The sequence below is a fragment of the Gorilla gorilla genome, chromosome 8 (assembly GCF_029281585.2).
Source record: "Gorilla gorilla gorilla isolate KB3781 chromosome 8, NHGRI_mGorGor1-v2.1_pri, whole genome shotgun sequence".
NCBI lineage: Eukaryota > Metazoa > Chordata > Mammalia > Primates > Hominidae > Gorilla > Gorilla gorilla.
In genome coordinates, this window is record NC_073232.2 from 53,092,668 (window position 1) to 53,119,262 (window position 26,595).

The following is a 26,595-nucleotide window of genomic DNA, read 5'->3' on the forward strand; positions in this document are numbered from 1 at the left end:
ATACTGAGTGGCAACTTGATTGGATCGAAGGATACAACGTATTGATCCTGGGTGTGTCTGTGAGGGTGTTGCCAAAGGAGATTAACATTTGAATCAGTGAGGGGGAAGTTGCCAGCATGTTGTAGAGGCTCTCTCCCAAGTGGATACAGGGCAGGGCATCCACAATCCACCACCATGGCCTTATCACACTGTCTTTTTCACCTCTTTTCTTCTTATTTCTGTTAGCTGCTTGAAGGCAAGCCCCAAGGAAAGCATATGACACCGTGCCTTACACCTAACAGGTGTTCAGTCAACAAATCGATGATTGTCGATTTGCCTATGAAGACAGAGAAAAGGGAAAAAGATTAGATTCAATAACTGGAGTTCCTTGTTTAAAGCCCAAGACTGAGCTGGCCCAGCTGGCTGCTGTGAAACCCAGCTATCTGGCTAAAGCAGCACACTTCTAATCTAGATTATTTTAATCATGCAGATATTACCTAGAAGTTCAGAGAGAGAAAGAGACAGCATGTTCTCAGGAAAAAAATAAAAAAAACAAAAAACAAAAAATCCCCTGAGTTTGAGCACAAGTGGGAGAGGATTTAATGAAGGCACTTACATGTGGGACTGCAGTCTCCCATGAATGGAGCAGCATGAATTGCCCCGGGAGGCCTTTGGCAGGGCTTCCTTAAGACAGGGCACTGGCCCATCCAGTCACACAATATTTATGCTCTTTAGACTTTAAAAGTATGTTTTGTGGTCAAAAGTGCTTCCACCCTCGACTTGCTGTGGGTAATGATTGCTAACTAAATAAAATAAAACTAAAATGCTTTAAAAGGTGTGAACCCCTGCAGAAAACTATACTAGAACTTGACTGCTATGGATTGAATTGTGTCCCCAAAATTCATATATTGAAGCCATAACCCCCAATATGACTGTATTTGGAGCAAGGGCCTATACAAAGCTAATTAAGGTTAAGTGAGGTCATAAGGTGGGGCCCTTATACAACATGATTCATGTCCTTATAAAAAGAGGAAGGGAGACCTCTCTCCATCAAGTGAGGACACAGAAAGGATACAGATTCCTGAAAGCTAGGAAGAGAGCTCTCAGCAGAAACTGAACTGGCCAGCACCTTGACCTTGAACTTCCCAGGCTCCAGAACCATGAGAGAATAAATCTCGGTTGTTTAAGCCACTCAGTCAATGGTATTTGGTTATGGCAGCCCCAACTAATACGCTCATTCTGGCCCCATCTCAGCGGCCCAAGCTGAAGTCCCAGAAGTAGTGTTAGCAAAATGAATCTTATACTAGAGCAGGGCTTTCTCATCTAAAAGTTTTATGATGTTCTTCATCACAGCTAAGAGGAAGAATTTGGCCAAGAATTTTTATATCCATCCCAAAATCAGTGAGCCAAGGTCGCCTAGCATGTAGCCCAATGCCTTGCTCATAGTATAAGCTCAATAAGTGTTTGGTGGTTGTAACTTTGGAACATCCCAAGTCTAGACCGGAGGTATTTTACCTCCTTTTCCTGGGCTCTTCGGCACTGCCTTTTCTCTAATGTCACTTAATAGGTGCTAAGAAAGTGCCTGTCAAAGCTACCTACAATTATAATCTGGGTTCAAATTCCTAACTGAGTGATCTTGGGCAAGTTAAAAGTCTTGGTTTGGGCTCCTCCAGAAAAGTTCAAATCTGAGTAGGTTATTTGGGAGGGACAGGAAACACTAGTGTGGTGGTAGGAAGAAGACAGGGAAAGAAAGGCAGACAATGGAGTTGCATTGTCAAGAAAGCTGCCACCGTGGGCCATTGAAGCTTACTGCATGGGGGACTGCGGAAGCCAGCATAGAGCACATGCTTCAGAATCAAATCCCATCCTGCCACCACAGGGCGAGGGAGCCAGGGCATTTATATATCAACTCCTGCCAATTATTTGTTGATAGCTGCTCCTAGAGGAAATCTATTCCCCAATACATCTGGCCTGGTGCGTGCAAGAACACACCAGGCTCCAGAGGCCAGTGGAAGCTCTTGGGCCAAGATCCTGCATTTGGAAGATGAGCTGGTAGGTGCTGAAATGATGTGGGCCAAAAAGATGTGGGTGGGGCACACACAGCATCTGCCATCTGTAAAAGGAAGTCTAGTACCCTATTCCATTAAATGAGTTTGTTGTTGTAACACACTTGGAACAGTCTATGGTATATAAATGTTATAAGCGTGTGTGGCAGATTGTATTTTTCATATGGGGACACAGTAATTTTCTGGTCCCACATGCTCTGCTAGAACCTTGCCACTCTGTATTCTGGGTGGAGTCTGTTTCCTCTCCCCTTGGACCCAGAGGGATTTTGTGACTTCCCTGATGCACACTTTGTTGCAGAAGTGAAGCTGCTGGTTTCTACAGCTAGGTCATGGAAGGTGATAAGGACCCACCTGCTTTTGTCTCTCTCTCTCTGTGTGTGTGTGTGTGTGTGTGTGTGTGTGTAGAGAGAGAGATAGAGATAGATACAAAACACACACACACACACACACACACACACACACACACCCTTGAGAGCCCTATCCTGAAGCCACCATGCTGCAGAGATCACATGAAGAGACAACGTAGGAACAGAGAAGTCCAAGAAGCCTCAGCTGTTGAATTCCCCAGCGAAGTGCCACCTTGGGTATAAATGTGTATACATTTAGTGATGATGCCTTTGATATGACCCTAGCCACTAATGACTAATGACTAGCCACCTAATGACTGCAACCACCAGAGAGAACCTGAGCTACATCTGCCCAACTACTCTCAACCTGAATTCCTGATCCACAGAAACCTCGAGAGATAATAAATAATGATTGTTATTTTAAGATGCCACATTTTGAGATAACTTCTTATGTAGCCATAGTAACTGGAAAAGTGCTTGATAAATAAAATAAATATAATCTCACCTCCTCAACTTATAGGCCCTCCTCAGATAGTAAATGAAATCTTCATATTCTAGATTCCACATTTAAGCAGGTGGGTCTAGCTCAAGCTAATGTTCTAACAATCAGATCTTGACAAGATTAGACTTTGCAATATGCAGAGGGTTTAGTTCTGAACTGGACATTGTGGTGCTTCCTCAATGTTCATTGTGATAATCTTCCATTCAGGGGTATCCTGCATATCTGGTCACTCATTCCTACCTCCAGCAGGAGGTCCTGAATGGTCCAAGCCATTAGGGAAATTCAAGCATCTTGCCACAGTGATTGGACCACACAAGTGAAGCATAGCCAATCTGTACTTGGCTTTCCCCTAGGATTGGTTAGGAATGGAATAATCAGCACCACATCTGGGACTGTTGCTGAAGAATCTAGGGCATAAAAGCATTCTTTCTCCAGGAAGTGTTGGATTCAGACATGCATGCTGGAACCACTGCAATGATTTTGATACCATGGGGGAAGCCAGCCTGAGGATGGAATCAACCCACAAAAGAGGCAAGGCGAAGAGAATTACAGAGAAATGAATCTAGAGCTTTAATAAAATCATGCTTAAAGCCCAGAGTAGATCTACACTTTCAGGTGTGGGAGCCAAGATGTTGCTTTCATTGTTTAAACCATCTTAATACGGATATACTATTACTTGGAACCAAATGCGTCATAATTAATTCTGGTACCAATGCGTCAGAAATTGTCACAAAACTTAATCCACTCCTGTTCTACAGAGTTAGAAAAGAGGATCAATGTGTAATCTATATAAACCTTTTCCAGCACTTTCTCTGGACATTTTTGTATGAAACCTTGAGTTTTGCCAATAAAATAACTACAATTTTCCTGGCTATATCTTTGATATAAATGTGCATACATCTAGTGGGTGTATTAATTTCCTAGGGGCTGCTGTAAACAAAGTACCACAAATTGGGTGGCTTAGAACAACAGAAGTTTATTGTCTCACTGTTTTGGAGAGCAGAAGTCCAAGATCAAGGTGTCCACAGGAGCATGCTCCCTCTGAAAGCTCCAGGGAAGGATCCGTTCCAGGGCCCCGTGAGCTCCTGGTAGCCTCAGGCGTTCCTTGGCTGGTTGATGGGTGTGTTCTCCACGTCTCCATGCATGTCTTCCCTCTATGTGTCCGTCTCTGTGTCCAAATTTCCTCTTTTCACAGTACACGAGTCATATTGGCTTAGGGCCTATTGTAACACACTCAGATTAACTTGATTACTTTTTTAACATCCCTATTTCCAAAGATGGCCACATTCTGAGGTACTGGGAGTTAGAATTTCAGGAATATCTTTTGCCAGTGGGGAGGGGGATGCAATTCAGCCCATGACAGTAGGGTAGAGGAAGTGGACAAGGAGGGTGTACATGAGCAGGACAAGACATCAAATATAGGAAAGTTAAAAAAAAACTTACCAATCACACAATTTTGGAGTTGTCCAAGTGTAAGAAGGCTGATATTCCTGCTTTGACTTGTAGAGACTGGGGTTCCTGACTGAAGACACTTTCTCTGCAGAGATACAGGGATAGAGATGAACACAGAGCCTGTGTTGCCTCTTTTTTGTAGCCTAGATGTTTTCCTTACAACAATTTCTGTTTTGTTGGGTGGTTTCTTTTTTCTTTCTTTCTTTCTTTTTTTTTCCGAGGGAATACACACAAAGCTTTGACTTGTATTATTCTCATTGCATCCAACTGAATGAAATTTATGAAGCCTCTTGCACAATGTATTCATTGTTTGGGTTGGTATAATTGAAGTGTCAGGAATATTTGCTTATTGAAAACAACTCAGGACAGCTCTATGCACCCAACTGGGCCAGGGCCACAAGACATGCCACATTCTGGACAGCTGTGTTCTATTGTCTTTTACAGCAGGGGCACCTTCCCAGGTAGATTAATTTCACACCTGGGAAAGAGCAGTGGGTTAAGAATTAAAGGGCATTATTTCTAATGCGGACTTCACAATTCACTCACTGTGTGACTTTGAATAAGTCATTTAATGTCTCTGGACTTCAGAGTTTAATGGACATAAATAACATGGTGTTTTCTACCTCATAGGGATACTGTGTAGCTCAAAAAGGAGAATCTATATGAAATACTTTAGAAATCATAAAACACCATGCAAATGTGTATCATTTATAATAAAAATTAATCATGTCTACTTCTGCTCAAAGTAGAACTTTGAACTAAGGAAGAAAACGGGCCAATGTTCTCATTATTCTCCATTTTCTCTCCAAGATCCATTCTCCACACCTTTCTGACCTGCTCTGTGCCTTGGGAGACTGAGCACTGCAGATTGCATTGGCTAGACTTCCTTGTCTTGTGGCTTCTGGGTCGTTTGGCTAATGAGAAGTGCTTATAGGAAATAGGGAGGTGGGAGGAGAGAAACATTGGGGTATTTATTCGTCTTGCTCTTCTGGGCAGTAGCTATGTTCTCCTATAGCCACCACTCCAATTGGGCATCTGATTCTACCCCTTTGGCCCTCTCTAGGCTTCAAGTAACTCCATTCCCTCTGCTCCCCTTCAGGATGAGGAGGATGACAGTGTATGAATGTGGCTGGTCCTTGGTGCCTGACTCTGCAAATGGCCTCTGCATCATCACTCTTCAACACTTTGAATGCACCGTCTGGTTCTTGAGGGACTCTGACGCATGCAGCATCATGACCACGATGTGGGCAATAGCTCAACTCTTTCTGAGGGAATACTCTCTCTCTTTGGGAATGGTCTGAGTTTTCTCTTTTCTTTAGCCATTGAGCAGGTCTGCAATGTGATGTTTCCCTTGTAGAAACAAGCACCAGTGGATCAGGAAGAACTATAAGGATTGGAGGTCTTCACTATCTTCCATCAGCAATTGGAAGGTTTCGTTAGGTTTCCCAGGAGGACCAGGCCTCTGTTCTTTCTCTGGTACCTCCTGTCCCTCCCTATATTCAGGCATTTTCCGAGTTCAGTCTGCCCTTCTCTGGAGGTTACCCCCGATCTTTCCTCTGCCCTCATCTCTTGCCTGTGCCTTCAGGGCTCCTCAGTGACTCTCCATGTGGAACACAGCCTCTTTTCTCTTTCCACACCCCTGCCCTGGCTTCCCTATTTCTGTTCATGCTGCCCAGTCTTGGAATTCCGGCTCATCTCTCATACCTCTAGTCACTCCTTATGTGCAAGCAGGCATCAAGAACATTGCTTTCTCCCTTCCCACGAGTCCCTGCAGTCCTCCCTGCACTCTCAGTGTCTCATTACTGGACCTCTTTCTAGTTCTGGGTTTCTGTGACAGGATGTCCAGTCAGCCTTCCTGCCTACAGTCTCTCCTCAATCCTATACAGACGATAGACTTCTGCCACCTTCGTTTTCCTAAAACTTGGCTTCCATTGTGCCCCTTCTCTCTATGAAAACCTTCAGTGACTCTGCTGTCCACCATACAAAGTCTGAACTCATGACTCTGGCATTCAAAGCCCCGCACAGTCTGCTTCTTAACCTACTTACTATCTGACAAGCCCACTCTGCTCTCCCCACTCCCCTGTGACTACATCATGGGCTTTCCAGCCTCCACTGCCCCAGAAATGCTGCCCTCCTCCTTCCTGGTGTGAATCTTGCCTATTCTTCCAAGCTGAACCCCAATGCCACTTGCTCTCTGAAATCTTCCTTGACCACTATAAGTGACAGTGAGGCATCTTTTCTTTCAACCCCTCTTCCTTTTCTTTCAAGTTCCAGGACATATTTGCTGAACTGATCTTCGGCTCCTAAGAATGTTGTTTGCGTTAGCCATTTGAGGCTTTTAGCTCCCTGACTTATATTGCTGTGCTGTTAGAACATGGTTTGAACACATGTGTCTTGCATAGTATTAGGCCCTTACTATTTACCGAATGAATATATGAATATGGGAAACACATCAGCTTATCCAAACTGCGGATCATTAAGAGATTGGACACATATATTTATTTTGCAAGCTCATAGGTCCCTGGCACTAAAGTCATGCATCTACTCAGGTAGGCTTTGGGTCAAAAAAGGAACAGGGATGATGATCACCAACATTAAAATATCTACAACTTATTGAATACCTGCTGTGTGCCAGTGCTTCACATGCAAAATCTCTTTTCACCTTTATAACCAACTTATATTAGTATTATTACTAACTATACTTTATGAACCAGGAAATGGAAGTTCAGAGTGACTAAGCAAATAAATCTAGTGGGGTGCAAGGCTGAATTTGAACCTGAGTCTGAGAATGCTCAAGTCTGTTTTGTCAACCAATCAGCAGGCAGCCTTTGGAAGTATCCTGCAGGAGCCCCCGGGAATGTTGAGTATTAAGTGTGTAATGCATATGTGGCACTTTTCTACCTTATCTTCCTTCCAGTGAGGGCAGGAATCCTATCCTGCTGCTGTCTGTATCTTCACAGTGATGCCTACGACTTGGCTTTGCATATAATCAGCACTCACTAATAATTTATTAGTTGATTTTTGGCTCTCCTCCACTTCATACTTGAATTTCAAGTGTTTTGTTTTGTTTTTGAGACAGGGTCTTGCCCTGTCACCCAGGCTGGAGTGCAGTGGTGCGATCATGGCTCATTAGAGCCTCGAACTCCCAGGCTCAAGTGATTTTCTCACCTGAGCCTTCTGAGTAGCTGGGACTACAAGCATGTGCCACCATGGCCGGCTCAAGTGTTTTTGTTTGTTTGTTTGTTTGTTTGTTTTTGTCAAAGGATCTGGCCAGGATCGCACTATAGGTTTGAATAGAAATTCTCTTTCCACTCCACCAATACCATAAAATATTTAGTTAACGTAATTATTTGTCTCTAGAGGTCTCCCCTTGAAGGGGCTTGGTACTGTGTCAACTTAGCTAAGTTGGAAATATTTCCCAGAACTGTCTTCCCTGTGTGGTTGTAGACTAGGACTGACCACAAGAGAAATTTGCATGAGACTGGGAAGGCAGAAGGGAAGGAAGCGGTAGCCACTCTTTGTGGATTGGTGTAGGTGTCAGGCAGGCCCCATAGCTCATGCTGACCTAATGGTTCATCCTCTTGCCATGGAGCAGTGCCTGGGCCTGCAGCTCCTTCAGCTCCTACGCAATCTCCTCCTTCAGATTCTTGACTTGCAAACTTACTGTGTGTGCAGTCTCATGGAGAAGGTGTTGGCTTCTGCAGGTTCCCCACATTGTCAAAATTGGAGGCAATAAGAGGCATACGTGGGGTCCACTATGCCCTCATTGTTCTGAGGCAGGAGAATAGGGTCTGAAGGCGGGGAATGGCAGGCCAATTCATGCCGACTTCCTAGAACTAAATCAAAAGGAAAACCCCAGCTTTCCATGCCCAAGTAACAAAAGGACCAGAGGGTACTCCCTTTGCACTGCCCCCCACTGCCCTTCTGCGTGGCAGATGAAAAATTGAAAATAGCTCTGATCAGTCCCCTCCTGCAACCAGTCAGACTGGTCATGGTCCAAGTCTTCATTTGTATAGGGCGTAACTTTGTAACTTCACTTCAGCCTCTGATTGGTCACTTTCTACAACAAATCAGACTGGTTGCAGGCCACTACTTCATTTACATAGGGTGTACACCTGGTAATCAATGAGAAAACTCTAGAGGGTATTTGAAGGCCAGAAAAATCTGTAACCAGGCTCTTGAGCTGCTTGCTCAGGCTGGCTCCCGCCTTGTGAGTGTGCTTTCATTTTCAATAAATTGCTTTTGTTGCTTCGTTCTTTCCTTGCTTTGTTTGTGCATTTTGTCCATTTTCTTCATTCAAGATGCCAAGAACCTGGACACCCTCCACTGGTGACAGTTCTAGTTTTTCTCACGCTTCCAGTTAATGTTGCTCTCCTTACATTAGATCCAGCCTTCTTTCCTGATTACTAGAGCTGCCCAGCTACAGCAGCTTTAGGCCCCCACCAGGTGCAGAAGAAGTTTGCCATCACCCCCTTCACCAGCTCTCACAATCGTGCTCATCTTAATAACAAATCCCTAGTTCTGTATCACTCAGAGTGGCCCTGCTTCTCTGATTGAACCCTTGTGGATTCATCCCTCTTCCCTGAGTCCCCAGGATATGGTGTCTCTGGTCACGTGGCCACCTCAAAGAAATGTGTTTATGGTAATTGGGCAAAGTCACTGTTAAAGCAGGAGGAAAACCTAGAATTGGAGAGCTTCTCACTCTTACCCTTTCCCTCCCCACAAGGCTATGCTGTTTTCCAAGGCGGGAGCTAGATCCATTTGTCTTATGGTGAAACCCAACTTAAGACACTTCAGTATTATTCAAGTCTCTACCTGCCCCAGCAAACCTGGGCTGAACTCAGCTCTGATGTCACCACTTTTTGAGGTTGTGTAGCCACCTTTGACCTTTAGTGGTTGCTCTCAGATATCACTGGCATCCAGGGCACCTGTGCATGGAGGGGGACTTGTAGTTAATCACTGGTGGACTAGAGTACAAGGTTGCCTAAGGGGCTGTGTCCCAGAGCCTCTGAAGACTGCTCTTCAAAGGTATCTGCCTTTGACCAGGTGTTTGAAAATCTAAAATGTCACCATTAATAAGCCATCCCTGTGGATTACTCTTCTTGGTGTCTTGTTATTAAATAGCCATACACCTTTGATAAAAGAATCATTTGCAGAGTGTAGTAGAAAGAATGTGGTGTCTGGAATCAGATGGCTCTGAAATCAATCTACTTCTGCCATTTAAAATAGCTATGAGGCTGCAGTAAAATAATTATTTAACCTCTTCACGCTGCAATTTCCTCACCTATTAAAGTGAGGCTAATAATATCCAATTTGATATCCAAGACAACAAATGTGAAAATATCTAACTCAATGCTTGGCATATAGGTGACCCTGAATGAATGTTAGCATTTACTCCTGATTTCCTTTCCTTGAACTAAATAATGCCTTGGAATTGCTAGCAAGGCCCTGCATGGGCATCATTGCTGTTGCTTTCTCATCACAGTTGGGATCTAGTGGCTGAGAGGGTGAGGGTCTGCTGTGTGTGTGCATATGTGTTTCAGTAGGATGGCGGGGAGAGAGAGAGAGCACAGGTTAGAGTTAATAACTAGTTTTAGAAGAGAGATTATGTTATCAGAAGAGGAGGTAAGTTTGTTTCGAAAAGCTAGCTTATTTCCATCCACCTTTCTCCATTTCCATTGCCACCATCTTAGTTCAAGTTGCCTTCTCCTTCCTGGATTACTTCAATAGTCTTATCTGGTTCTTCTGACTGTTCTGATCTCTTTTTACTTTATTCTCTTCTTGGAAGCCAGTGATCTCTTTTAAATGTAAATCAGATCTTACTTAACCCTCTGACCCTTTCCGTTATACTTGGCATTCATCTAAACCCTAATCATGGCCCGGAAAGTGCTCTATGGCTTGGCCCCTGTCTACCTTCCTCCCTTAGCCTTCTCTTCCTCCTCCCCTCCCACTCAGTAACTTTTATTTACACTAGGATTCTCCCAGCTCCTTGGGGCAGTCAGCTCAAGACCTTTACTCATGCTCCTCTCTCTCTCTCTCTCTCTCACACACACACGCACACACACACATGCTTCCACTTCCATGTTTTTCCATTACACTTAATTCTGCTGGCTGACTCCTACCCAACCTTCACATCTTTATTCAAATGTGATTTCTTCAGAGACTTTCCTGACTTCCCAAACAAAAGTAGGCTTCCCTCTTGTTCTTTCTTGTAAAAGATCTCGTGTATGTCTTGTATATTTTTCTTCTTATAGTCTCTATCACATTTCAAAGTGATAGAATTGTGTGTTTTGTTTCTTTCTGAAGTGTTGCCTCCCCTATAGAGTGAGTCCAAGACAGTCCCATTTTCCCATTGTGTTGCCACCAGCCAGCCCACTGCCCGGCAAAAGTCTCAGTAGTGCCGGTTTATGATGAACAAACACGGTGTCACCCTGGGACAAGTCTATCTGTATGGGATTCAGATTTTCTCCTTAAAAAGGAGCCACAATTCTTTAGTTTGAGTCTTATAAAAGCCACCCAGAAAACCATACATCCTGTTTACCTCTATATTAATTTTTTGTTTCCTACTTTTTCATTTTTAAATTGAGACATAATTTGCACAGAGTAAACCGTACAAATATTAAGTGTGCAGATGGTGAGTTTTTGATACATACACACCCATGGAATCATTATTCCAATCAAGATATAGAATAGTCCAGCATCTAGTAGGCTATTTCGTGTCTTTCTAATTCCGTAACCCCTACCTGCACGCTAGATAAGGTAACCACTACTCTTATCTCCTTCTCTGTGGATTAGTTTTGTCTGCTTCAAAATCTTATGTTAGTGGAATCACACAGTGCATATATTTTGGTGGCTGGCTTCTTTGGCTCAACATGTTTTGAGATTAATTCAAGTTGCTGTGTGTAGCAATTGGTTTTTTAAAAAAATTATTGAGTTGATGAGTAGTCCTTCATTGAATGTTTAATTTCCCCATTTGACTATTGCTGGACATTCAGTTGATTCAAGTTTGGGCAATTATGGACATACTTGCGTATGTCTTTTGGTGGACATGTCTTTGGGTTTAGAAATAGGAGTGGAATTGGTGGGTCTATACATCTTTAAGCCAGGCTCTTTTGTCTTCTGCCTCAGCCTTCACAAAATCCTGGCATAGCTCAGCCATAATTTTCCAATGTGATAAGGCAGAGGTGGTTATCTATATTGTGGCAGGCTTTTTACCTGCAGGAATCCCTCATATGGCTTTTCTTTAAGTTCATCTCATGGGTTTCTGTGAAGGTCATTTAACTGTTTGATGCAGAGTCTGTGGTCATGATAGTGTCCCGGAAAATGTCACAGGATCTTTATGGTGTCATTTTGCCAGCTGGAAACCTCTGTGGCCAGTGGAACCTTTGCCCAAGTTTTCCTCAGGACTGCTGGGCTCATTCCACCCACTTGGCCCGGCAGGCTGCACTCAGCTCTAGCTACTGGCCAGATTCCATGCCTGTCAAGGGTGAGCCATGTGCAGAGTGGCGAGGGATGTGTGAGTGTGAAGGGGTTCTGGCCACTGCACACAGCCAGGCATGCCGGCTGCAGCAGGGAGGCCAGCTCCAGGCGCCGGCTCTGTGCGCGGCTGATGGTGGACCAGGCGTACTACAAGCGGCTTCCATTGTGGGCACTGAGAAACGCAGTGGTGCCCAGAAGCTCGGAGACACCAGGAACCACAGAGCCCTAAAGAAGGTGTCACAACGCTGGCCTGGGGAGCCCCCAGGTCTGAACTCCTTGAAGGGCCACAGCTCTTCTCTCATTATGGAGAGCGGGGATTGTGTTTTACCCCTGTTTGTATTATAGCTCCTTCAGTCCCACCATTTGGCAGTTCCCAAGTTTTTGTCTTGCGTCCAGGAAGAATGGAGTTCCTGGACAACCGGAGGGCGAGCAAGGTGGAGAGGAGCTTCACTGAGTGACAGAACAGCTCTCAGGAGACACAAAGTGGGTAACTCCTTTCCACAGACAGGTCGTCCTGGCAAGTGTCCAGCTCTCAGTGGAGAGGAGACCCATTGTGGGTAGCTCGTACCTGCAGGCAGGTCATCCTGAAGAGTCAAGGAGACCGGAAGTGGGTAGCTCCTTCCCACAGCTATTAGTCCTGACTTCTGTCTGAGTCTGGCTGAGTCCAGGGTTTTAATGGGCTCAGAAGCGGGGAAGTGTGTGCTGATTTGTTCATGCTCAGCCATGGGCAAGCCTGGAAAAAGCACCATAAGTTCTCACTCTGGGCTTTGGACTCCACCCAGAACTGGCAGCCTGGTCCCCAGGATTCAGGCTGTCCTTGGCTTGAAGGTGGAGTTTCACTAGAGACCTGCCCCTTTCTGGCCAGGAACCTGCCTGCCTCTCACCATCAACATGCCGTCCATTGCACCTTGGCTGTTTGTGCCAAGGGGTGCAGGCCTGCGCTGAGCCATCTTCAGTGCCCCCAGCCTCCCTCTGGCACTGTTGGTGCCCAAAGTCCGGAGGGGGCCGAGGTAGGGGGTGGGCTGCGGGTCTGGCATGTCAGTGCTGCCCTGAGCACCCGCACCCTTGGCCAGGTTGCGACAGTGCATGGGCTTGGACACAACTTTGCTCCAAAATCAGAGCCGGCGCCGGGAGTGGGGAGATGCCAGGGAGCAGGAGCAGACATTTCCTAGCCTGCAGGGGCAAGGGGGGCTTCCTGGCCCCAAGAGCAGAGGAATGCCTGGGTCCAGAGCTGCGGCTGGTCACTGCAGGGGCACCCGAGAGCGCAGGGCTCCCTCCCCACCAACTTGGTGGGGACCTGGACTCCCACGTGTTCCTGGCCCCGGGTGGCTCCACAGAGCACGCAGCCCTGGTTGCGCCTCCCCTGCTGCAGCTGGAATCCCCCCAGCGGCTGCTCCAGATGGGCTGCTGCCACCATCAATAGGCCAGAACAATTTAAAATCATAATCTGAAGGGCTCCTGCCATTGGAGCTTCATCAGACACCATGATAAATTGTGTCTAAAGTAGTAATCTGAGCCAGTAAGAAAACATTATTCTTTTCATTTAAATCACTGAGTTACAGACACATTTCATGGGAATGTTTTTCTAATTACAATGATCTTAAGATAATTTCTTTGGCTGTTTCTATGAAATGCTGTAGCTATTCCTGATGTATTATTTATTCATTGGTTTATTGCCAGGAGTAATATTGACTGTTTGCTCTATCCCTGTCATGGGAGGCTTTCTGACATAACTGTGTAGTAATTTTTTTCCCTGTCTACAGGAACACATAGAGTTAATAAGTTGTGGCCATTAGACAACATTCACCAAATTCTGGGGGCCCTTTTCCCAAAAGATAAGTTACAGTGAAGGAAGAAGTGTATAATCTGCAAATTCACATGCTAAAAATCTCCTTCTCTAGAAAGGATATTTTCTTGTTGTTTTCATGTTTCTCCTTCCAAAGAATTTACAAACATTTTCCTTAATTCCCTGCATGAGACCAGAAAATTTCAGCTTTTGCCCCAGGCAAGGGAATAAATACAGTTAGAACATGTTTCCCATTTGAGGCAGTGGGCCACTTCTCCCCTAGACCACAGAGGGTCCACCTCTCTGTCTGCTCTTAAGAATTCAAGAGGCTTACCAGCCTGGGAGGCTGGGACCACCCAGATGGAGATGAAGTGAACTTTCAGCAGAAAGAGGGAAGCACCTGGAAAATACCTAGATTCTGCTTTGAGTGGAAATGCAGAGACAACCACATGTTTTGGACACCCACCTCTCAAAGTCCTGGAGTCCTAAGACATCCTTCTCATTGTGATGAAAAGTGCCCCCACAAAAGGGAAATAGCACCCAAATTTGGCTAAATCCTGAAACAGAATTAAATGACCACATTGAATTCTCATAAGTCTTTGAGGAAGATGTCATCATCATCCCCAATTAAAAATTTTATATTTTTACTTTACTTTATTTTATTTTATTTTATTTTATTTTATTTTATTTTATTTTATTTTATTTTTGAGCTGGAATCCTGCTCTGTCACCCAGGCTGGAGTGCAGTGGTGCAATCTCAGCTCACTGCAACCTCGGCCTACTGTGTTCAAGTGATTCTCCTACCTCAGCCTCTCAAGTAGCTGAGACTACAGGCATGCGCCACCACACCCGGCTAATTTATGTATTTTTAGTAGAGAAAGGGTTTCACCATGTTGGTCAGGCTGATCCTGAACTCCTGACCTTAAGTGATCTGCCCACTTTGGCCTCCCAAAGTGCTGGGATTACAGGCATGAGCCAATGTACCTGTCCCCAATTCAAAATTTTAAACTGAGGTTCAGAGAGGCTGAGTATCCTGACTGAGGTCACACAGCTTCTAAGTGATAGAATGGGGATTTGAACCCAGGGAGCCCAACTCCAGCCTGAGGGACTGAGAAAGAGTGAGCTCCAATTCAGGGTGTCATCTTCCCATCCTCCACTCCACCTTTTTAAGCGTCATCTGAAAATATCATGCAAGATCACCTTTACCACACAGAGGAGAGGAAGAAACAAATAAATATGGGGGAGGAGGAAATGGAAAATAGAACTCCCACTGGGGTCTAGCTATTAATATGTCTGCCCTGTTCCGACACTTGAATAGGTCTGGTTCTGAGTCTGCTACTGAAAGGAACAAAAATGACCTTGAATTGAAACTCCTGCATAGGGAGGTGCCGTGATGAGCTCGGAGAGACCACAGCACGACTCTGCAAGTGCGTTCAGCACAACGTCACGGTTGCTTCCAGTTGGCCAGGGGGATGCTGATGAGGTGGTTTCCAGATCTGATGAATTACCTGACTGCCAACGCCAAACTTGGGTTTTCCTCTCTGCAGGATGGAGAGGTTGGAAGGCGAGATGGTCTTTCCAAGGGGGAGCCTGTTTCATCAGTGGCTTCTTTAGATGTGTTGACTTTGTGGAAGAACCCCAGTTAACAGGAACATAGGGAGGGGTTTTCTTCAGTAAGTACCAATGTCAGCCAATCCCTTACCTCTTTAATCTCATCTCCCATTGTTTTCTCTGCTTTCTCTGCCTCAGCACACTGGCTTTTTACTGTCCCTGGAATATGCAAGGCACACTCCTGCCTCAGGGCCTTTGCATGTGCTCTTTCTGCTGCCTGAAACCTTTCCCCCAGATACTCCCATGGCTTGCTTCCACTCCTCCCATGCCTTTCCTCAAATGTCCTCTTCTGAGTGAGACCTTCCCTAGTTACCTGTTCTAGCAACAATTGCATTGTCAACTCCACCTCCCTCAACACGCACACATACACATTCTCACTCCCCTTCCAGCTTAGTTTTCTTGTTAGTGCACTCCACCTTACAATCTCCTATGCATAATACTGACTTACCTTGTTTTTGACTGTCTCCCTTAGCTGAAGGTAAGCTCTGTGCAGGCAAGGATTTTTATCTGTTTGATTCCTCTCTGTATTCCAGCACCTAGAATAATAAGTAGCTAGTGCTCAATAACAACATGTTGATCCATGCGCAGTGGCTCACGCCTGTAATCCCGGCACTTTGGGAGGCCGAGGTGGGCGGATCACCTGAGGTCAGGCATTTGAGACCAGCCTGGCAAACATGGTGAAACCACGTCTCTACTAAAAATACAAAAATTAGCCGGGCACATGCCTGTAATCCCAGCTACTCGGGAGGCTGAGGCAGGAGAATTCCTTGAACCCGGGAGGTGGAGGTTGCAGTGAGCCAAGATCATGCCACTGCACTCCAGTCTGGGTGACAAGAGTGAGACTCTGTCTTGAAAAAAAAAATTGTTGAACGCGCAAATGAATGAATTTATTAATCCTAGCCCTGAGATTTAGTAACCAGGCAGGCTGTAAAGAGTTAGTTAACTTCCTTTCTAAGCTTCATTTCTGCAACCGTAAATTTAGAATGAGAATTCCTATTCTCCTTGTGAGCTGTGCTTTTTCAACAGGATTACAAAAGGGCACACCCAGCACAGTACTCATACGGACTCAGTAAGAATTGGCTTAATGACTGTGCGTTCAATGAAAGAATTACCAATAACAGTGGCAAGCGTTTGTAGAGTATTTCTATGAGCCAGGCACTGTTCTAAGCATGTATGTTTATTAACCCATTTAATCTTTACAACATCCTGAAATGTATGTGCTATTATCATCATCATCCTAGCTTTAAAAATAAAGAAACTGCAGGGGTAACTTTCTCAAGGCCACATGACTAATAAATCAGAGTCTGGATTTGAACTCAAGCCCATCTATCTCCAACATCCATATCTTACCCACTTCAACATACTGCTTCCCTATAGCAAGAAGATGTAATTTACATAACAGAGGCACAGGAAATTCCATTTAAGTCATGAAACCTCCTATTTACAAATTTGAGTTTTTAAACTTGTAAGATGTCTTCTGGGATCAAATGTGATGATAATTCAATTTCTAAATCAACTGGAACAGATGGAGGCCAAATTGTATTTAACTCCAAGCCATGCAATATCTTTGGCCATGAAATGCTACCATTGTGGAGATATTTGTAAATTATGTTTTATTTAGACACACTCTGTATGAACATATATAAGACACAGTTTTAAATAGACAGCAGTGTCATTTAGTTTCCAAAGCTGAGTGGAAATAAAAACCAGGGCCATGTAGACACACCCTAAACCTAGCACCTGCTTTTGAGGCTGCTTCAAATAATATCATCCTGATTTTTCTTGTGAATTGGCTTCGATCACTTGTGATTCCTGTGCATCTAGCATGTCTCATAACCGGCAGTCATTCATAGCCTATTTTAAGTGTGAGCATTCAAATGCTAGATTTCGTTCATGAGCGACAACTCAGGCCATCTTCTCTGTTCACGGTGCTGGCTCTACAAGTCACTGCACACTCAACAGGGAGGTGCATGCACACAAACTTTCCAAATCGTCTTTAAAAGTTTTCAGTTCCCTTTTTTCTTTTTTTGGTTTCTATCGCCTTCCCAGTAATGGCTAAGACATTGCCAGTTTGTCTTGCTTCTTGTGATTTCTCCAGATGGCCTTACGGCCCAGGAGATCAGTTGGGACCAGGTGTTAATATCCCACTGATTTTAATCTGGCTTTTATTTTTTGTTGCAAGAAACAGAAATCTATTCGAGCCAACTCAAGACAAAGGGATTTCACATATTGCATTACATTACTTTATTTTTAACTGGTAAATCCAAGAGCAGGAGCCATATCAGACCCTGGCCTTAAGGAATCCAGAACTCGAAGATGCTTCTAGATTCAAGGAAGCTCCCAGGTCTTCCACAGTAGGAGTTCATGGATGTTTGATTTCTATGTTTAAGCAACAAATGCCATGTCTTCTTCTGCTCCCAGTACTAACTGATGGTTATTTGTTTGTTTCAAGTTCAGGGCCCTAGGAGAGAATCTGATTGGTCCAGTCCATCTTTCAAAGTAGTCTGCACCTCCCTCTTCAGCATATGGGTTGTCTGCCATTGGCTCAGGTGCCCTGCCAGGGCCAATCATCTATGGATAGAGGAAGTGGGGCACTGGGTACTGAGTATGGCTTCCTGGGCCTGTCCCTTCAGCAGAAATTGTGGGCAGGATGGGTACCCTCAGAAGAGGCTGTAGGTGGGTTGGCACAGTATTGACCTTTCCACAATACCGTTGTGCAAGACACTGATGTCATATAGCCAAGACATGTAGTGGTGTATCAAGGTAAGATGATATTGTATTGACAAAGATACAAATGCAACTTAGAAAGACATCTACAAAGCCACATGCATGTATGTTTGCAATTAGCATGCTTAAAACATGAAACAAATACCATTATTCCTTTGTGATATGTTTTATCTAAAAATATTTATTCTTTTGCCCAAGTTCAGCTGTCAAACTCCATGGCTTTCTCAGGCAGGGCCTCCCAGTTTTGGTGAGAAAACTGCATTCAGCACAGTTTCAGCCTGTGCCATTCATGGAGATTACAATGGGATGACTAAACTGTAGCCACATTAACCTTTGCAGTTGCCAGCCAGTTATTGAGGTTTTGTTGTGATCGAGCTAGTGAAAACCTATTGATTTGTTATCACCATTGACTCAGTGTCTATAATGCTTTGGGCTACAGCTTTAAACATAGGCTGAATGAATACCCACATAACTTCAGAGGTCCCATGTGTCAAATATATTATGCACATGGTGTTGGTGATCTCTCCTTTGAAGACTGGCCCACTTCCACCTGGGGTCCCTGTAGAACAATGGCTCTATGATGGGACATTTTGATTGAGGTAGGAATGTTAAGGAGCATGAGTTGCGATCCAGGACTGGATGCCTTGCTGCAATGTGTGTGAAGGTTGTGGTGGGGGTGGGGGAGAGGAGCTGCTGATATAAAGGCAGAAAGCATGGCAAACTTGGCCTGCATGACAGTTCTGGTGAATGAAAACCCCTAGACAAAGACCAAATACCTGGGTTCAAGGTAATTGTCTTAAGAAAATTCACTACTGATGGTGGCGTCGGTGATCTGCATTTGTATGAACTGCAGTCTCTATTTTTGAGTTCTCAGCAGAAACCATTCTCTCTTGTCGCCTGAGGTGCACAGCTTTCTAGGTGTGTTTTTCTTGTGCCCCATATCACTTTCTGTCTATATTTTAAAAATATCTACCTGATTTTTCTTTGCCCTTGGATGAAAATTTCTTTTAAGACAAAATCATTGTCTGATTCATCCTGGTGTTCCTGCTATGGCTTGGAACATGCCAGGCATTCAATAAATATTTGTTGGATGAATGATAGTAAGAACCTAAATTGTCTTTTGAGTCACCAAATTGACCGTGATCCATGTTGTGCTCTCTGCTCACTGGCAGTATTTTGCACAGGGGAATGTCTGATTGGCATCATTGCCAATCAAAGCTATTTTCAGGGTCAAGTATAACTTTGCAAATATCTCTAATGTAGTTACTGTGAAAACACCATCAACATATCTTGTAATATGTGAAAGGGTGTACAGGCTCCATTGATTACCAGAACAAAGATGGAATTCCTAAGGACAGACCAGGAAAGTTCTTTGAGTGAAGACAAAGAGAAGGAGGAAGATGTAGAAGACGAGGAAGAGGAGTAGGAAAGGAGGATAATAGCTGGCATTTATTGACAGTTTGTTATGTGCCAGGCCTTGTCATTAGCATTTTGTATGTATTAACTCATTTAATACTCACAGAAGCCCTATGGGGAAGATACCATCATCCCGTTTTGCAGATGAGTCCGGTGCAAAATAGGGCAGGTTGCCTTTCAGTCCGCACAGTCTGCTTTGCAGGACTCCTTGGACTGCACTTCTCCTGGGGTCTTCCTCTCTCCCTCTCTTTCTGTTCCTTGGCCTTCTAAGGAGGCCTTGGGTAGTCGAGGTGATCATTGTAATTTCATCTTAGGGGGCCATTCTGGCTCTTTACTGGTCTCTTGGAGGTAAGCCTAGATCTTCAATATTTTTCAAAATAGAGTGTCTGTAAAATGGAGAAATCCATTTCTTGCTGATATTTAGTGCTCTGAGAGCATTAACACTGATGTAGTATTTTTTCAAAACAAAACAAAATCCTCCTTCACAGGTTTGAGAATGGGAAGAGATGAAGGGGGAGGAGGAGTCAGACAGCCGTGACCTGCCACAACTGTGTGAGTAACCACTACAGCAGTCACTGTGTCTGCTTGGGCAGATCCATTCTTCCAGTCTTGCCAGATGAAGGCATTCACTGCCTTGAATCTGCTCTGACTTTCAAAGACACTACTCTAAAAGCTTCAATATTACTTGGCTAAACAATAGCCACTTCCCAGGAAGGTCTCCTTATTTCCCATCTGTTTTGATTGTTGACATTTTGGTTTGGCAATAGGGAAAGCCTCCTCACCAGAAGCTGGAGCCCATGTTTAAGGCAGAGAAGCTAAGTCAATGGCAGAAAGGTTAGATTTGTTCCTAACAGACTGAAAAAAAATTTACCCTTCCAGGAACTTAGGTATCCTGTGTCCAAACTGCACATGCAGGAGCAAAGATTACATAATTCTTCAGACATTTTTAATATACTTGACCAAAGTGGAGAATTGAGGTGGCATCCAGGGTTCTGGTTTGGCAACACAAATACTTACCATTAGTCAGGGTTCTCCAGAGGGACAGAACCAATAGGATATGTGTTTATATAAAAGGGAGTTTATTAGGAAGAATTGGCTCACATAATTACAAGGCAAAGCCCCATGATAGGCCGTCTGCAAGCTGGAGATGAGAGAAGCCGGTAGCGGCTCAGTCCGAGTCCAAAAGCCTGAAAACCAGGGTAGCTGACAGTGCAGCCTTCAGTCTGTGGCTGAAGGCCAGAGCCCCTCCCGGCAAACCACTAGTGCAAGTCCCAGAGTTCAAAGGCTAAATGGAGTCTGATGTCCAAGGGTAGGAGGAGCAGAAGGGAGCATCCAGCACTGGAAAAAGAAGGAAGCTAGAAGTTTTGGCAAGCAAGGTGATCCCACCTTCTTCCACCTGCTTTGTTCTAGCCGCGCTGGCAGCCAATTGGATGGTGCCCGCCCACAATGAGGGTGGGTCTTCTTTTTCCAGTCCACCAACTCAAATGTTAGTCTCCTCTGGCAACACCCTCACAGACACACCCAGAAACAACACTTTACCAGTCATCTAGGCATCCTTCAGTCAATCAAGTTGACACCTAATATCAACCATCACAAGTTCACACCTTGTCAACTTGGCACCCATACACATCTCCTGAAATCACAATAATCTCCAAATAAAGACAATAATAATGTCATAATTACACCTAACGTAATACAACTATCCTTCATACAACCAGAAGTACACTGATTCTAAACCTAAATGCTATTACATAAAGCATCGGCATTCAATAAATACTTGTGGAATGAATGAATGAATAGAAAACGTCTAGAAAGGTATCAAACATAAATGTTGAAAGTAATTATTCTCTCTTTAAATAGCTGCATGTTCTGATTTTTCTATCATAAATATGTATTTGTTTTGTAATAGTTTTAAAAATATAACTTCAATTTTCCAGGAACTTACTGATTTGCAGCTGAAGTGAGGGCAAAGATCGAGCTGGGTTTTGCCAGCTTTAATATAGGCAAGCTCCGCTTTATTGTGTGTGGTACAGCAGCAGCCCCTGTGGTAAGTTCCTGGAAGACTGGGCCCTTTTCAGGATCTAGATCAAGTTAATACTTTCTGGCCAATGGGGAAGTAACTACTTTGTTCTCTGAGCAAAGGGCTTCTTAAAAATCACAAGATATTAGAGGTTGGCTTGCCCAATTTTCCTAGTTTCCAGATGAAGAAACTGAGTCCAGAGAGCTGGTTGGCCTTGAGAATGTCAGTCATGAAACTGGTATTAGAATGCAGGTCTTCTAACTTTAAACACATTTCTCCTTTCCACACTGGCACAGCCAGAGACCTAGAAAGAAACTAGTGGCATCCTCAACTGGGTCACTGAGGGAAATTTAATAAAGGGACACTTTAAAAGGTGTGGGCAGAGTTTGGAAGACCAGCAAAGGGAGTGAAGTACTCCAGGGTGTGCAAAAATGGAGAGCTGTTACTGCCTGAGGCCCAGACAGGCAAGCACGGGGGCTGTTATAGAACCTGAAAGAGCAGGAGTGCAGAGAAGGTAGCAGACAGACAGGCACTGGGGCCTTCCATAGGGACACAGCCAATCTGCAGGACCCAGTAGTAAAGGTGAGAGCTGGGGAGTAAACAGCCCAACCTCATTCTTTTCCCAACTGGAAGCCAAAGGCCAAGGGAGCTTGTTGATGCAGCTGAAAGAGATGGGTGTCCTAGGGCACAAAGCATAGTAAGAAAGGGCAGAGAGGGAATCTGGAGGGGCCTATGCAATGTACCCGGCACACTTGCCTTCTGAAAGATTAACTTAGTCCTATCATTGCCCTTTGCTGTTTGCCCTTTGATTTGATTTGGCTTCAAGTCAGTAATAACCTGGACAATTGAGGTTCCGTTTTAAAAACTATTGTGATGCAAAGAATACATATTTATAATAAAAAAAACCAGAACATGCAGCTATTTAAATAAATTTAATGACTTTCAACATTTATGATTGACACCCTTTGAGATGTTTTCTATTCGTTTATCCATTCATTGCTGCCATAAATATTTATTGAATGCCAAGGTGTGCCAGGCTATTTCAGATGTATGCATGTAGGAGAAAATAAGATAAACAAACATCTTTTCTGTTCTTTCCCTCAAGGAGCTAACATTCTAGTGGGGGAGGAGTCACAGTAAACAAGATGAATAACCACAATGATAGAATGCAAGACAGCGATGAGATTGTAAGAAGAAAATGAAAGCAGGGCCAATAAATAAGCGTGTCATGGGGAGTTATAATTTTAAATAAGGTGGTCATGGAAGTGTGTGTGTGTGTGTGTGTGTGTGTGTGATGAGATAGCAAGAGAGGGCACCAGCATGCAATGGCTGCCCTTTGGGCTTTTCCTCGGCTAACTGCTGAGTGTTCAGGTAACAGGGAGTGTAGGTGGTGTGACTTCTCCCCTCCCTCGCAGTTTCAAAATGTCTCTTTTTAGATTTTTTTAAAGGGCAAAGCTTTCTCCACTCCATATATTAACCACTTAAAAAGTGCCATGGGGAATCCTTAGCATAAGTTTATTAGCCAAATTCTTGGTGTATATCTGTCCCTTTATAGCTGGGTGACTCGGGGGAAGTCATTTGACCTCTCTGAGCCTCAGCTTCCTCATTTGTAAAATTGAGGGTTTGGGGGACAATTAAAGGAAATAAGATTAGATCTGTGGGGGCCTAGTGGCCAGGACATAGCTCATATCCTATAGATAATAGTTTGTTTCCTTCTCTGGGTAGGTGTGTTCTGCTAATACTATGGACCTGGGATCCACAGAATGGGGAGTTGACTGAACAGCCTATTAATAGTAATAGCTGGTGTCAACTGGCCACCTATGTGTGAGGCAAACCCTTTACCTGTGTGATCTCATTAAATCCCCACATTTTAAGATTAGGAAATGCAAGCACAGAGCCCCCTTGCACAGGTGGTAGGCTGCAGAACCCAGGCTCAAGTCCTAGTTTGATTAACATCAAAGCCTATGCATGCTTGATCAAAGCCCTGTGCTCCTTCTCTACCCTGCCTTGCCCACCCCCATCAAAAAGAGTCAAGGTTGGATGGAGCCAGAGTATAGGGAGGGATTTTTTCATAATTTGAAAACCTATGATACTACTGGGTAACATATCATTATTACCTTGGAAAAGCTTCTTTGCTAAATCCCACTAGGACAATGGTTCTGCAAGTAGGGTATGGAGCTGATTACCTGTGGATCACCTGAGTAGTTTATTTAAAAAATACAAATGCCAGGGCTTTACCTCCTGAAATTCTAGTTGAGTAAGTCTGGGGTAAGGCCTGAGTATCTGTGTTTTCTAACACAGTCTCAGGTGTTTCTGATGTAGAGCCAGGTTTGGACTTGTAGGCTCTGTAGGGTCTAAACTACTAATGCACCCTGGGGATCTTTTGTTCTTGTCTCCTTATTGCAACTGAGATTATAAATTATCACTCTTCCCAGTGGTGGTGAGTCTGCTGGGTAATCTAATACAGGCTTCATCTGAATGTTTGATAAAATGATTGCAGCAGGACAAGGTCAAGTTGCCTTGAAGCATTCATATGAGAGGCTTCCTGCTGGTCAGCCCACAGACTCATGTTCTTTGGCCATTCAAAGAACAGTCTATCAGCTGTACTATGCTCCAGTCCACAGTTTCTATGAGGACGCTGTGATAAACCTTGTCAAATGCTTTGCCAAAATCAAGGTGCACAGTGTCTGTGCTTTTCTTTTCTCTAAACATTCTAGAAGCCCCATCAAAAACAAAGTGTGTATGAGTGGAATAATTCTTTGTCAGTGAACCCAATCTATACTAGATGCCAGGGATTAGCAACTTCTTTTCTTTTTTTCTATATAAGCAATTGTTTTGAGTTTCAAATCTTATTCAGTTTTAAAAATATTTTTTATTATACTTTAAGTTCTGGGATACATGTGCAGAACGTGCAGGTTTGTTACATAGGTATACACGTGCCATGGTGGTTTGCTGCACCCATCAACCCGTCATCTACATTAGGTATTTCTCCTAATGCTATCCCTCTCCTAGCCCCCAACCCCACGACAGGCTCTGGTGTGTGATGTTCCCCTCCCTGTGCCCATATGTTCTTTTCTAAGGGCTCAAAAGTCTTTTATTCTTTTCTTTTCTTTTCTTTTCTTTTTTCTTTCTTGAGAAACAAAAGAATCTACTGTCTTCTTGGTAGGTTTCTACAAATGTGAGCTGAAAAATGGATCACATCAGTCAATCATAAAACCAATTTGGGCCTCATATGGCATCACTTGGGTCTTGACATTTCATTTCTGTCAAGAACAAGGGTTCAGATTGTCAGCATACTAGGCACCTTGGAGGGCGGGTTGTAGGGAAGAAGGCGCTGGTCTTAAAGTTGTACATTTACCAAGTTTCTTTAATAAACAAGAAAGGAAAAGACTACACAGTCACTCATATTCCATGTAGAGGTTTAGCCAGTCTACACTGGAAACCTTAGAACCACCCCATCCAACCCATCACTTCCCTGATGACTGCAAATGGGTCGTCCTCTGCAAATGGGTCTAAAATGATTGTCAGTTCCCCATGAATCTCTAAATGCTCCAGCCAGTACTTTGAGAGTAAATTTTATTCTCTTAAGGAGATGGCTTAATCAACACTACTCAATATATCTGATCTCTATGTGACCTTGTTATATTTGTTCTTATGTTTCTAGACCCTGAATGAAACCCCTCACTTGGCTCGTTTATCTTAAGATATCCTATTTGCATGAGGCTTTATGTATAAAAATCAGCATATTCAAAAATTATAGCATTAATATCACCTTGAAGGATTATTCTTTGCTTTAGTAGAGGATTCACTATGTAATCCTTTAAGTAATGAACATCACCAAGAAAACATATTTAAATCTATGCTCTTATTTTCATAACAGTGTGTCTTATATATGCTACTGTAAACCTATAAAGAGTCAGTCTTGTCATCATCCATTAGTTACTTTCCTTTCTCATAAATTAACAAACCCATGTATTCTTTGGTCTTGTCATAAATGATGACTTTATGTTATTATTTTTCTGAGTTTTGTTTATTTTATTTGTTTATTTACTTTTGAGATGGAGTTTCACTCTTGTCACACAGGCTGGAGTGCAATGGCATGATCTCGGCTCACTGCAACCTCCGTGTCCTGGGTTCAAGCGATTTTCCGGCCTCAGTCTCCCAAGTAATGAGGATTACAGGTGTCCGCCACCATGCTGGCTAATTTTTATATTTTTAGTAGAGTTGTGGTTTTGCCATGTTGGCCAGGCTTGTCTCAAACACCTGACCTCAGGTGATCTGCCCACCTTGGCCTCCCAAAGTGCTGAGACTACAGGCATGAGCCACCACCCCCGGCCAAGTTTTATTTTTTGATCATTGAAGAGCAATTAAAAATGTTGAAGAATAACGATGATAGTCACCATGTATTGAGTGTGTTCATGCCAGGCACTGCTCTGTAAATGCCACACATACACTCAATTATTAAAACTACATATTAAATTATGGCATTAAGATTATAATTATTATTCTCTGTTTATCTTTAACTACTTTGCTTTTCTTCCTCAAATATCACCCCAAATCTTATAACTCAGAGATAGCCAGTTTCTTCCTCCCTTGGAACAAAAGAATTCTAATACATTAATAAAATACTTCCTCATTGCTCCTTTTGTTTTCTAAGTTAACTTGAACCAGGGCTGTATAAGTTAATCTTATCTGCTAGGGTTGGAAACTTTTACTAAGGAGTGATTTGTGTTACTAAGCTCATAGTGGGCTTTAAAGATGACAGAGTGTTACTAAGTTTATTCATTTGTTCATTTTCATAACAAGAATCGATTGAGTACTTACTGTATGCCAGGCACCGTGTTAGGCATTAGAGAAAGAGATAAGTAACTCACACTCTTCAGACTCCCCTCCAACATCTACCAAAAATTATCTAAGTGCAGGTTCCTCTCAAGCCACTGGGCAAGTGTCCAGATGCATTTTGGAGGCAAGTTCCCTCTGCCCAGTGCTAGCACCTCCCTTCCTGATCTTTTCTTATTATTTGCATACTATTCTTAAGAACTACTCCAGTTTTTATGGGAATAGCTCATGCTCTACTGCTTGGTCTGGCTCCAAGGCTTTTGGTGTCACAAAATCCATATCAGCATTGAACCCCCTCAACCCTACTCTCAGAAGACTCTTTCCACTGAGAGGATCCTTTGCGACTCATGCCCTTGAACTACCCAGTCATTT

The 26,595-nt window shown here is 43.7% G+C and overlaps 1 protein-coding gene across 1 annotated transcript in view; it reads right to left on the reverse strand.

Moving 5' to 3' along the window:
* Positions 1-221: 221 nt before the first annotated feature.
* ZNF365 (zinc finger protein 365) overlaps positions 222-26,595 on the reverse strand; it is a 289,598-nt gene continuing 263,224 nt past the window's right edge. Inside the window, exons 6-9 of the mRNA XM_063710064.1 lie at positions 14,078-14,168; positions 10,260-10,267; positions 4,338-4,403; positions 222-316 (exon numbers count right to left, since the gene is read on the reverse strand). Coding sequence (XP_063566134.1) covers positions 222-316; positions 4,338-4,403; positions 10,260-10,267; positions 14,078-14,168 — 260 coding nt within the window. The remainder of the gene's footprint in view (positions 317-4,337; positions 4,404-10,259; positions 10,268-14,077; positions 14,169-26,595) is intronic.